Raw genomic sequence first — 12,119 nt, 5'->3', positions numbered from 1 at the left:
TGTCAAAGTTGTATGTAAAAAAAGTAATTTGGTTATTTTTATATAGTACATGCCACGTTTCAATCAAATACTGAGTTGCAAATATAATTTGTCAGCCGAGACTACATTGTAATTGTGTACGCACGTTGAAATTATTTCGCACAGTACGTAGCCAACCATGCTAATCGGAGGTGCGAACATCGCATTAGACTCAGACTCGGGCATGATTATTGCAACCGGTAAGGAGGCCCCATTGAACTCAGCAGCTCTGTTACAAGGACGACAACAGCCAAATATCAACCCAGCAGTGGTGTCAGTTACAGGACGTTGCAGCCGCATATCGCATTTGAATATTCATAGGCTCAGGCTTAATTATTTCAGCTTCGTATGCCTGCGAAACCTGGACACCAAAAAAAGTCTTGACAGGGACAAAATACTGGCATTTGACATGTACTGCTACAGGAGGATACTGCATCTTGTTTGGACACAGAAAGTGACAAACGTAGAAGTAAGAAAAAGGGCTGAACATAACAGAAGACTTGATGATGCGAGCAGTAATTAGAAGGAAACTGAGCTTGTTTGGGCACATGCAGGATGGAGAGCAACAAGAAAATAAAAAATGTAATGATGGGAATAATGGAGGGAACTGGAAGAGGAAGAGCCTGTAGAGAGGGGCTGCATGATGTAAGAGATCGGTGCCATAGAGATGTGGCATAGTCTCAGCATGTTGGCACAGGATAGAGGAAAGTGGGAACAAGTGACGAAAATTGCAGTGGACACCTACGGGTTTTCTGATGATGATGATGATGAAGGCCCCATTGAGGGAAGCAGCTCTGTTACAAGGCCGATCACAGCCCAATACCATCAACAGTGGTGGCAGTTAGAGGAAATGACAGGATGGGAATGTGCAAACTAACAAGGGCAAGAACTAAACTTATTTCGATGAAACATTACACTTGTGTATTCAGATAGATTTCAAAACAACTTAGTTCCCTTTGTCAATGCACTGTTGAGTGAAGGTCTTCTCTGCACCATGTAGGTTACAAGGGGCTGTTTGACCATACTTCATCACGCTGGTCATTGTGGATTGGTGAATGGGGTGGGTGCCCGATACCAAGTCAGAGATCACTCGCCACTGATATTAATGGAACCCAGATCACTCGATTCAGAGTGCAAATTTATAGATTGACTGTGGTGTGTAAACACAGGTTGAAAATAACGATTGTTGTCTTTACCCAGGACATCTGAGTATTTCAGGAAGTTCCTACATTGGGTTGTTTTCCCAGTTCTATTTTAATGAGTGTTTAGCTTAGTGTAGGAGGGAGATTGAGTAAAGAGATCCAACCACGCATTTTAGGAATTCATGTAAAAGGTTCGCACAAACAGATACGATCCATTGCTGTACCACCAGGCCTACAACACCTGGTATACCCTGGTGGGATCTTACTAGGCACCTGAGTTTGGGTACTTTTAGGGTGATTTGGTGGTGGGCTTTCCGGATGCATTATTGTCATCCACCAATAGCGATGGAATATCATTATCAAACAAGATCATGGAATTTCATTTGTGAATCCTCATACACGTTTAACACGTGAAAATGCGCGTGTGCGAATGCTCGTATAAACCAGGGGTGGGGTACGTTCGGCCCGCGGGCCATATAAGGCACCGCAAAATCATTTGGTCCGGCCCTGCCAAGGCAACATCAGGCGGGACTCGAAATTCAATAGATCTAGGAGCAAACCTGGAAAAGCAGTTGCGAGTAGCAACATCATCAATACCAGCTAACATCACACGCCTCGCCAAAGAGAAAGCAATTCCAGCCATCGCATTAGGGATGAGTTAATTAAATGTTTGACCAAATATAACAGGCTAATTTTTAAGTTAATCATTTTGTATGGCCCGCGAATGATGTTATAAATATCCAAATGGCCCTTGGCAGAAAAAAAAGGTTCCCCACTCCTGGTATAAACAGATGAAGAGGCTCTGCTACCTCTGGCCGGTTCTGTGCGAAGACTCCGATGAACTGGTCCGTGGCTGGGCGGCAGCCTTTGTGGATTAACCCCGACCCAAACCACTCCGACCTTTCAGCAACCTGCAAAGAGAGTAGACACGTGGGTTGACCCTAATTTACAGAGGTGGCTCGTGACTTCGATTCGGGGGGAAGCTACAGGGTCCGTCCTGGCTTTTCCCAGCCTAAGTCGGCACTGGCAGGGAACTGGAAGGCGACGCCCGTGGCTTCATTCAGCGTGTCTCAAGTGGACTGGCACGCACCCGGCACACGCGGCTTTGCTGGGTGAACTGGTCTGCTCGGAGCTCAGCGCTGCTCCACTCTTGTGCGTCATCTTCACAAGTCCAATTATCACTTCACTTACTCCACTTGCATGTGTTGCATAAGACTGGAAAACCAGAGACGGCGTTCGTAGCTTGCCCGAAAAACGGAGTCACAAATAGCCACTGCATTTACCATGAGCCGCTGACTGTCATTTACTCCCGCGAATGTTTATTGCGCACTTGGGTCATTGTGTGTTCTCACATATCTAATTCATACGCTCCCTTATCTGCACTTTATGAATATTACGTGGATGGTGAATAATGCAACACCACTGCTTCTGTTGCTGATGATGACGCTGCTACAGATGATGCTAACAAATGAGGCAAAAACATCCGTCAATAACACTGTGGCCTTAAAAGGGTATTATATAAACGAGGCGACGTCTCAGGCAATGTCCTATGAAGAAGAGCCGTTGCCTGAAACGTCTCATATTATATATTCATTTCATTTTAAGGCCACAGTGTCATTGGCGAATGTGTTGAGTTTTTGTTGTTAGGGGCCGTCCATAAATGACGTCACGCACCTGGGGGGGGGGGGTCAGACATTTGTGACGATGTGTGACGAGGGGGGGGGGCGGGTTGAGAAATGTGACGTCACATCAAAATGCGCAACTTTAAATAAATATAGACAACACGTTCTACTTAATTAAATAGACTCTTTAATAAATGTTTTCTCCTACAACATCAGAGTGCAGCGCCACATTAAATACGCACTACAATGACAATAGTTTAAAGCGATTTGAAGCATGTTTTATTTTGGGGGGGGGGGGGGCAGAGCTTTGTGACGTCATATTTGAGGGGGGTCTGACTTTTTTGTGATCTTTACCTCTTTGTAGGACATCCACTGGTATGGTTTTTTGGGCTTCCGATAGCCCAAACATGGCCCATTCTCTGCAAAAGGCAGAAGCATAGTGCACACGTGATTAATTAGATTTGAAACCAGCGCGGTGTTCCAAAAGCATTAATATTCATACGCACTCTCACGTTATAGTCATGGCTCAATAGCAAGCAATCACAAATCATGTGGAGCAATAGCAGCTGTGGCTTTTGTTCATAGTTGGGAAGACCAAGAATGGTAGGAGCTTGGATCGAGTTTAAACACCAATTACTTTGATGCATTATTAATGATCAGAATATACGGAAACTTGTTTTACATATAAATCAGTACCAGTTGAGGCAAATGTATCTTGTTAGAAGCTATCAAATGTTCCTAAAACAAATAATTTATAGTGCAATAAGTAAGAACTTGGCACTCTTTTCTGATGAATCGTCATGGGCAGACTGACAAAACAAATTATCAGTGAAGATCAACAATGGCAAAAGCTTTTGTGAGCAGGCAGACACTTTTGTTAAAAAAAAAATAACGGTTCATAGTTTGAGAAGACAAACGTGAACATTTGAAGCAGAAGTTGAAACACTTTGGGCCCGATTGACGTGTTGACATATTTTTTTCATAAAAAAAATTTTGGCGTGAAAATGAGCTGGTGCCTTGCGCTAATAACAGGAGCAGGGTGGGGGGGGCAAATTCCCACGGCGATGAGGTTCGGCAGCTTTGGCGAGTCGTGAATGTGGTTCATTACACGTTCAAATGTGGATCCAGATCGTCTCGCGAAACAAATGACCCCCCACCACCACTGTAACTGGTTTCGCTTTCATCCTGCGTCGGTTTTCTGATGAGTGTTTGTGCGTGTTCTGGGTGCACCGCGCATCGTTCGGCACGACGTCCGACGTTTCGCTCCACGTGCTGCGGAGCTGCTTCAGGAGACATCGGACATCAATGCCGGACGGCACAGCGCCACCACCCGCGAAACACAGCCGGAGCGGTTTCACTGACACGACAACAAAAAACTGCCACACATTTTACACTTTCAAACACCGATAATGTGAACTGAACCCATACAAATGCGTACTTGAAACGCGCATTCCACGATGGAAGACTTCATACATGGTCTTTGCATCTTCGTAGTAAAACTCCAGCAATTTGTCCTTCTTTAAGAGGGCGGATCTTCTCACACCGTCTTGGCCCTAAATGGGTTGAAACAAACGCTGCCACGTAAGGTGTACGTACGGATGGCCGAGCAAAAGGGAACACTGGCCTCAAGGTAAAGGTGGACCCCAGCAAACGCTTGCTCACGCTACTGCTGGTGGAAGGGCCTACACGAGAGAGAGAGAGACAGAGCTCAGGAAAGGCCCCCTAAGTCGGTATTGTTTGGCCTACTCATCCAAGCTGGCCAGACGTCTTGGAAGAGGTGGAAGTACCCAACATTTACCCCACCACGTGCAGCCTGCTGATAAACTAACTGTGGCGAGACAACCACGGCAGGAAGAAAACTGCTGAAGTAGGCCCCTACTTCAGCAGTTTTTTTTTTCTTGCTGTGGTTGTCCCACCTGATGACGATTGCTCGTGTTGCGATCGAAACGTAGTGATCTATTATATTTCTACCTACGTGACTTTACCGAAAGAACCAAAGAGCATGGATTCCTGCAGTCAAGAAAGCTGCAAATCAAGAATTAACTGTGGTGAACCCACTTAGACGGCAGGGGGATTTAAGAAACCTGAATGATAGACGCATTTGCATAGACGCAGGCTAAAGGGCCAGCACAAATATGTAAAAAAAAACACACTCAATAATTATCAGGCATACATTGTTGGAACGTTCTGTCAGCGAGCAACTATTAAGGCTAGCTTGACGTACGGTAAGGTGATGTGACTGCTCGATTGGGGGGGGGGGGGGAAGACAAAACAAATGTGCCAATTGATATCCTGCGCAGTAAGATATTGCCAGACCGTATGCAGTACAACTGCTTTCTGGAAAATCGCAATTGGTCCAGGCATTCGAATACACAGGAGTGGAACGGTGTATGCGTTTTATTATTATTATTATGTATTCTTAAGCTCATGATGTATACATTGAACCGCGTGTGTGAGAATCACATTTGTTTTATTCTTAGACCGTGTATTTAATACAGTGCATTCAAGTTACCCCTGTAGCCATCAGCGGAGCAATGTAAGAACAAAGCATCCATTGTTCAATCGAATCAGGACCTGGAATTGTGACAATTTATTGAATCGCTGTCAATGGAGGGGCAGTGAATTGTTCCACGAGGATCTTATATCATAGTTCGTTTGTCAATGTATACAGTAGCGTAGCTTAGTATGTATAGGTTATTTTGCACCGTACGTAGCCAAGCGTACTAATCAGAGGTGCGGGTTGAAGGACAGCAGTATACAGTTGTTTATACTGTAAAGTAATCGTTTTTCGTGGGTTTATTGGTGTTGGGTAAAATTATGCATTTTAGATATGTTTAGAATTTAGTCTGACTCTCGCTACATTCATCTTACGGATCCTAGACCTCCTCTCACCCAACCCCAATCTCCATGACCTGGTGAATTAGATTTAAATGCAGCACACAAGGTCACGTATCCAGTTATCCCTTGAGCTTCAGCTATAATTTATAAGTTGTTCTGGGTACAATCTTTACAAATTTACTCATGGTGCATGATGTTGCAGCTATTGAATGCAAGTCCGTCCTGGGTTTTTTTGATTGAGGGAAGGGAAGCTTTGGGGCATTAGCGGTGAACAGATATGCATTGCTCAGTAATGATTTGGACTTATGTGCAGGTGCATTACTTATAACAATATATTTTTTTAAATCCGGAACACTCTGACTGATTCTCAAGTCTGAGGTTTTGAAGGGCCCTGCTTGCAACGATTGGGCTGTTTGGAAGAATGTTCACGTACAGCCCTTTTTGTCAATCCACTGCTGGATGGATTAGCACCTCCCCCACTCCGTGCGGGTCGTGGGAGTTACGTGACAATACTTCGCGTGCTGACTAGTTCTATTCACGTAATGCAAAGCCAAATGTAAGGACTGTAGAGTGGCAGCACACATTGTACAAAAGTGGTTTGAGGCTGATTTTAAAAGCAAATAATATTCAGCGTATGGACGTATTGGCGGTACACCGGTGCAGCATAACACACCAGTCCTCATAAAACAGTTTAATATCAATGAGGCCCGAGCTGACGATGTCGCTGTTGCCCTTGAGTGAACTGCAGACTCTCCATCAGAAGTTGCCTTCGATTCAGCAGCCGCTTTCCCATTCGAACGTGTGACACCCACGAGTTGCAATCTTTTGATGTCACCGTCCGCCAAAAAATTATTTCGGAAATGAATCGAGGAACCGTCCGACCAAGTCTAGGGCACCAGGAGTCAAGTCTGCCTTTGGAACACGGAGCCAACAGACTGTGAAGGCAACAGACTGTGAAACATCGTAGTCTAGCTGCTCATAACATTCATCTTCCAACTTTTTCAATGTCACGAGAGCTGATTTTGATGCACCACCCCACAACATTTTTTCGACCGGGGTTGTGAATCGCGGGAAAAGAAATAATCATTGCGCAAAAAATGTGCTTTTTTTTTTAAAACCGCGTACCGCCGTACCGCCAATACGTTCATAAGGAAAGAGGCCGGTCTCGGTCTCTCTCACGGGCCCTTGAAAACGATTGTGCACGGGGGGCCGCCACCACCCTGCTGGGCTTACCTCCACCTCCACGGACTGCTGCGTCAGCTGGCACGGCGGGCAGATGGGCCGCGGCCGTGACAGGTACCAGTACCCCGTGAACAGGGAGGCCGTGCCAACTCCTAGCCAGGCGGAGGGGGGCATAGACCCCCACACGTTCTCGAGCAGCCCCCCGATAGAGAGCATTTGCGTGCGCCAAGGGATGTACTCCTCCACCCATGCCATCTCGTGTCCAATCGCCGGGATGCTGAGCCAACCTGCAGGTAACAAGTCACGATCATTTAAAAAAAACTCCAATGGCTATTGGCCGTTCAGTGTTAGGGGTGGATGCTGCTTGCCCTGTTGCCTGACCGTTTTATAGGGAGGACATAGCAAGCATGCTCAGGGAGGGCCCAACACAGTCAGTGTCAAGCAAATGATGAACAGAATGAGTAACGATATGATCTTATTTTGTGAATCATGCAGGGAGGGGTGGGAGGGGTTATTGGACCATACTTCACCACGCGGGTCAGTCAGATTTGTGACAACGTGGGAGCATATCATTAAATTGTTAAAGTATAACTATTGACTTTGTTGCACTTGCTCTCTGCTGCCCAGAACGTAGCCCTGCAGCCTACCTATAGCACCTGTTATGCATGGTGGCCACCTATCTAAACAGTATTCAGACAGATTATATTGAGTACATATTGACATAGCCACCTATAGAGTGTGCAGGCGGTGCAACTGCACCGGGGCACATGGGCCAGAGGGGCACAGGCACTGAGCTACAGACGGGAGGGAAGTGGGAAGATTGCACAGGGGGGAGAAATTTATTTTGCGGAGCCATGGTGGCGAGATGTTAACTACCTTGCCTGGTATACAGGATGGTCGTGGGTTCGATCGCGACCCTGATACCTGCATATTTGGAGTTTGCATGTTCTCTGCGTGATGACATGGATTTCTCTCCGGTTTGTCCCTGCACGCGATAAGCCACTTCATTGGGCTTATCATTTGTGGCCAGGTCGCTTCTGAAAAATAACTATATAGCTCAGTAGGCCTTATCTGGTAAAATGAAATTTTTAAAAATATATTTTAGTTTAGTTTCAATTATCTGTAAGGGAGCCTACGCCGATCATTATATGCCACTAATCAGCACACTTTTAAAGAGATTTGCAAGTGCAATCGTTCGGGTGTTGGGATGGTACCAGCAAAAGGGCCTGCAGGTAAAAGCTTTTTACCCATGCAATTGAACCGGACACTTACAGCCCAGGATCTCGGAGGTGCTGGATGAGTGTTCTGACATGGCCATTACAGCAATGGAACTGTTAATATTGCAAAGAATGTCATTAAAAACACTTTAGCAATGTCTGAAAGTGAGAAAATAAAAAATATAGTTTATACTCCACGGCTAAGCCCTTTTCATTGGCAAATATTCTTGCAAGTCCCTGTGCTCTGTGCTCTAATTGTTTTTCATTTGAGAGTTATTTATTTTATTGGACCATGTTGTTTACTTTTGTAAAGTAATTGCCCATTGAGGCGCTAAATATTTGAAGGGATCAGGGACTTCAGGAATGTTTCACCGTGCGCGGTCGTACGCAACAATATTTTGGACCAATCGCTAATTTGTCAACAATGTGGATTTATGTTTTAAGTCCTGCATTGCATTATTGTACAAGGTCATGCCCCTAGGGCGCGTGCTAAGTTTTGCAAACCAATGTATGCACGCAATGCAATGTGGATTAACATAGAGTCCAAATGCAACTGCATCTCATGAACGCTGTACATAACAGTGAGTGTGTATGTTTATTTTATATATAAAGAGAGTGAGAGGTAGTAAGTCTGAAGAGGATAAGAGGAAGATCTGCACTTAAACAGGAGGGATTTTGCAGCACCGATGGATGGGGGAAGGGAGTTCCAGACCATGGGAGGAGAAAAAGAGAATGAGCGACCTCCCTTTGAGTTGAGGTGGAATGGGCGCTTGACCGGAAAGTTTTGGTTGCTGGAGCAGAGTGCGTGAAGGGAAATAAAATGAGATGAGAGGGGAGAGGTAGGAGAGTGTTTGTGGAGGGGAGTAGAGTCAGATGAGAGGGGAGAGGTAGGAGAGAGCGTGGAGGGGAGTAGAGTGAGATGAGAGGGGAGAGGTAGGAGAGTGCGTGGAGGGGAGTGGAGTGAGATGAGAGGAGAGAGGTAGGAGAGTGCGTGGAGGGGAGTGGAGTGAGATGAGAGGGGAGAGGTAGGAGAGTGCGTGGAGGGGAGTGGAGTGAGATGAGAGGGGAGAGGTAGGAGAGTGCGTGGAGGGGAGTGGAGTGAGATGAGAGGAGAGAGGTAGGAGAGTGCGTGGAAGGGAGTGGAGTGAGATGAGAGGGGAGAGGTAGGAGAGTGTGTGGAGGGGAGTAGAGTGGGATGAGAGGGGATAGGTAGGAGAGTGCGTGGAGGGGAGTAGAGTGAGATGAGAGGTAGGAGAGTGCGTGGAGGGGAGTAGTATATAGTAAAATGGCTGACGATGACCGTCCTGAGTCGTACTTATCCATCAGTAATTAACAGTGATAGAGTTTGCACGCAGAGGTTCATGAAAAATAACTACTGACTGCTCATCGCGTGCTCTTAATTGCCGCGCTGCTCCTGCGCTGCGTTTCATAACAAACTGCTTTCGGTTCACCAGGGCAGCACAACGTCGCTTTGTTATGCCGCAGCCGGTGCACAGTTGGCGGAGAACAACAGCACCGTCATCGTGGGTGCCACCAGTTTCCTGCTGCTGCTGCCAGGGACGTGTTCTGCGATGGGTGGGCAAATGCCCTCCCCTCCCTATGTCACGAAGCACAGTGCCGGATTATCCCGGTAGCAAAAGTAGCTGCATATGTAGTAGCTACGGGCCCCGCACTCTCAAGGGCCCCGCGCTAAACGCTTTCAAGCTGTCAATTGCGGTTCAGTGGTTCTGCACTTGCTATAGTACTATACTGCCTTCAACTTTTGGTGTTTAAGGTGAGCGATTTGTCGTATTATCTGGCTGTATAGAAAGTGAAAAAATACAATTACTTTACTGTGCAAGTAAAAAAGAATAGTGTTTTAATATTTGTTTTGTAAATCTAACTTATGCTTAATCCGGCACTGACTAAGCAGTGTGTGATAGTGCAGAGTCCGGCATCCACCTCCCTCCCTACCAGCCTATACATATCACTACCTTTCGACAAATTCACCGAGTGCTTGCCCGTCTACGCACTTGTCCACCTACTTGCCCACTCACCTGCATATCTAATTAAAGTCATACATGGCCACGTGCCTAGCTATAGCCGTTCATTTACCTACACACCTTCCTAACCACATACTTACAAATCCACCTACCTAGCACCCATCTACCCAACTACCCACCTACCTACCCACACACCTAGCAACCGACTCATCTTCCTACTAACCTAGACACAAAGATCTACCTACCTATCCTACCTACTACCCACCTAGACACACACTCGCCCACCTAACTACCTGTCAACCCACTAATCTACACATTCACTCACCATATACCTATCTACTAACCCACTTACCTCCCCATTTACACAACCCACCAACCTAACCTGCCTACGTAACAACCCGTCCACCTACCACTACACTGCAGGTGACAACACACTCACTCGCCCACTCACTCAACCACACACTACAACTTACAACTCACTCAACCACCCACTCGATCACACACTGCAGCTCACAATGCTTTTCCTTTATGCTCTACTTGGGACATTCTCTCCCATCGTCTCTTTCCCCAAGTTATCTATTACAACTCTGAAAGTGCTCTTTGTTGCTGGCCGCGTGGCGTATTGGGCCTATGCTTCAGCAACTGTATTTTAATACGGCGAAATGTTTGATGATATACTTTAGCGCAAAATTCACAGCTATTAAATTTATACAAGATACAATTATACTCCGCTCAATTTTTTTCGTAAATATTACAGCTTCCGTCCTAGGACGGGCAAAGAAGCTCGTCAAATAATATTCAGCTACTTAATGCCTGCCTGACACGAAAACCCCAATGATATAATCACCTGGAAATAGGCCACACTCATCAGATCTCAGAAACGAAGCCACGTTAAGCCTGCGCAGTGCTCGGATGGGCGACCACGATGCACATAAGGTGGTTATAGGCTGCGAGACTTCGACGTGAGCAGAGGCCATTGCAATGAAACCCATTCACTGAACAACAGCGTGGTGAAGTAGTGGGAAAAGCCCCCCCACGACGGCGTGCCGGGCACAGAAAGTGTCACCAACCCGGAGAGACGCGGCTGCAAATAAGCCCTGCACATCCGTCGCGCGTACATACAACACACACGTGGGCATGCTGAGAAAAAGTGTAGACTCCCCTTGCACACGGTATCAATGGGTGGCTGATGGCAGTGCTTGTTTTCTGTGATATTGATTGTATGGATGTTGAATCTTCCTTCGCACCATGCGTAGCCAACCGTGCTAATGGGAGGTGCGGAAAGATTTCAATGCAAGCAAAGCGTGGTTATATGCGAAATAAATTATGGTGGCAAATAGCCACTCCGGTGTGTGTCCGCCGGTCTTAATCCAGATGTTCTCTAATCAAGCATAATCCCCTCCTTCCGTGGGCAGATGTCGCTCTCCCATTGATGGTGAGGCGAGGGGGAAGAGGAAGTTTCTCAAAAGCGGATTAGTGATGCCTGCAACATCCTTGGCCTACTTTTATTTCGGTTGCTCTCTATTCACGCCGCCAACGTTGTCTTCGCTTGCCATTGGCCGGGCTCTTACGCTCCCAATGGTTGTGATGAATAAAAAAAGGTTAAAGTGCGTTACACTGTCCTCTCCCCACTGGTTGTGATGAATTCAAAGTTAGAATAGTACATTACACTGTCCTCTCCCAATGGTTGTGATGAATTCAAAGTTAGAATAGTACGTTACACTGTCCTCCCCCCACTGGTTGTGATGAATACAAAGTTAGAAGAGAACGTCACACTGTCCTCTCCCCACTGGTTGTGATGAATTCAAAGTTAGAATAGTACATCACACTGTCCTCTCCCCACTGGTTGTGATGAATACAAAGTTAGAATAGTACATCACACTGTCCTCTCCCAATGGTTGTGATGAATACAAAGTTAGAATAGTACATATTCTTAGCTCTTTCGGTAAAGTCACGTTGAAGGGAAACAATAAAATAATAAAATATATATAAAACAATAAATGAATTACTGCAGTCACGAAAGCTTTAAATCAAAATTTAGAATAGTACGTTACACTGTCCTCTCCCCACTGGTTGTGATGAATACAAAGTTAGAAGAGAACGTCACACTGTCCTCGA

The 12,119-nt window shown here is 46.0% G+C and overlaps 1 protein-coding gene across 5 annotated transcripts in view; it reads right to left on the bottom strand.

Annotated features, from left to right (window-relative positions):
- LOC116951088 (long-chain-fatty-acid--CoA ligase 1-like) overlaps positions 1 to 12,119 on the bottom strand; it is a 40,052-nt gene that overhangs the window by 24,556 nt on the left and 3,377 nt on the right. For all 5 annotated transcript variants that reach the window (XM_032969473.2, XM_032969474.2, XM_032969475.2 and 2 more), the window contains 4 exons: positions 6,854 to 7,089; positions 4,221 to 4,335; positions 3,137 to 3,201; positions 1,970 to 2,071 (listed from right to left, as the gene is read on the bottom strand). In XM_032969473.2, coding sequence (XP_032825364.2) covers positions 1,970 to 2,071; positions 3,137 to 3,201; positions 4,221 to 4,335; positions 6,854 to 7,057 — 486 coding nt within the window. In that variant the 5' untranslated portion in view covers positions 7,058 to 7,089. The remainder of the gene's footprint in view (positions 1 to 1,969; positions 2,072 to 3,136; positions 3,202 to 4,220; positions 4,336 to 6,853; positions 7,090 to 12,119) is intronic.

The sequence above is a fragment of the Petromyzon marinus genome, chromosome 41, assembly GCF_048934315.1.
Source record: "Petromyzon marinus isolate PM22_M1 ecotype Great Lakes invasive population chromosome 41, UKy_Petmar_22M1.pri1.0, whole genome shotgun sequence".
In the NCBI taxonomy this organism is placed as follows: Eukaryota; Metazoa; Chordata; class Hyperoartia; order Petromyzontiformes; family Petromyzontidae; genus Petromyzon; species Petromyzon marinus.
The sequence above is the reverse complement of the archived record's forward strand: the minus strand, read 5'-3'. Positions and strand labels throughout refer to the sequence as shown.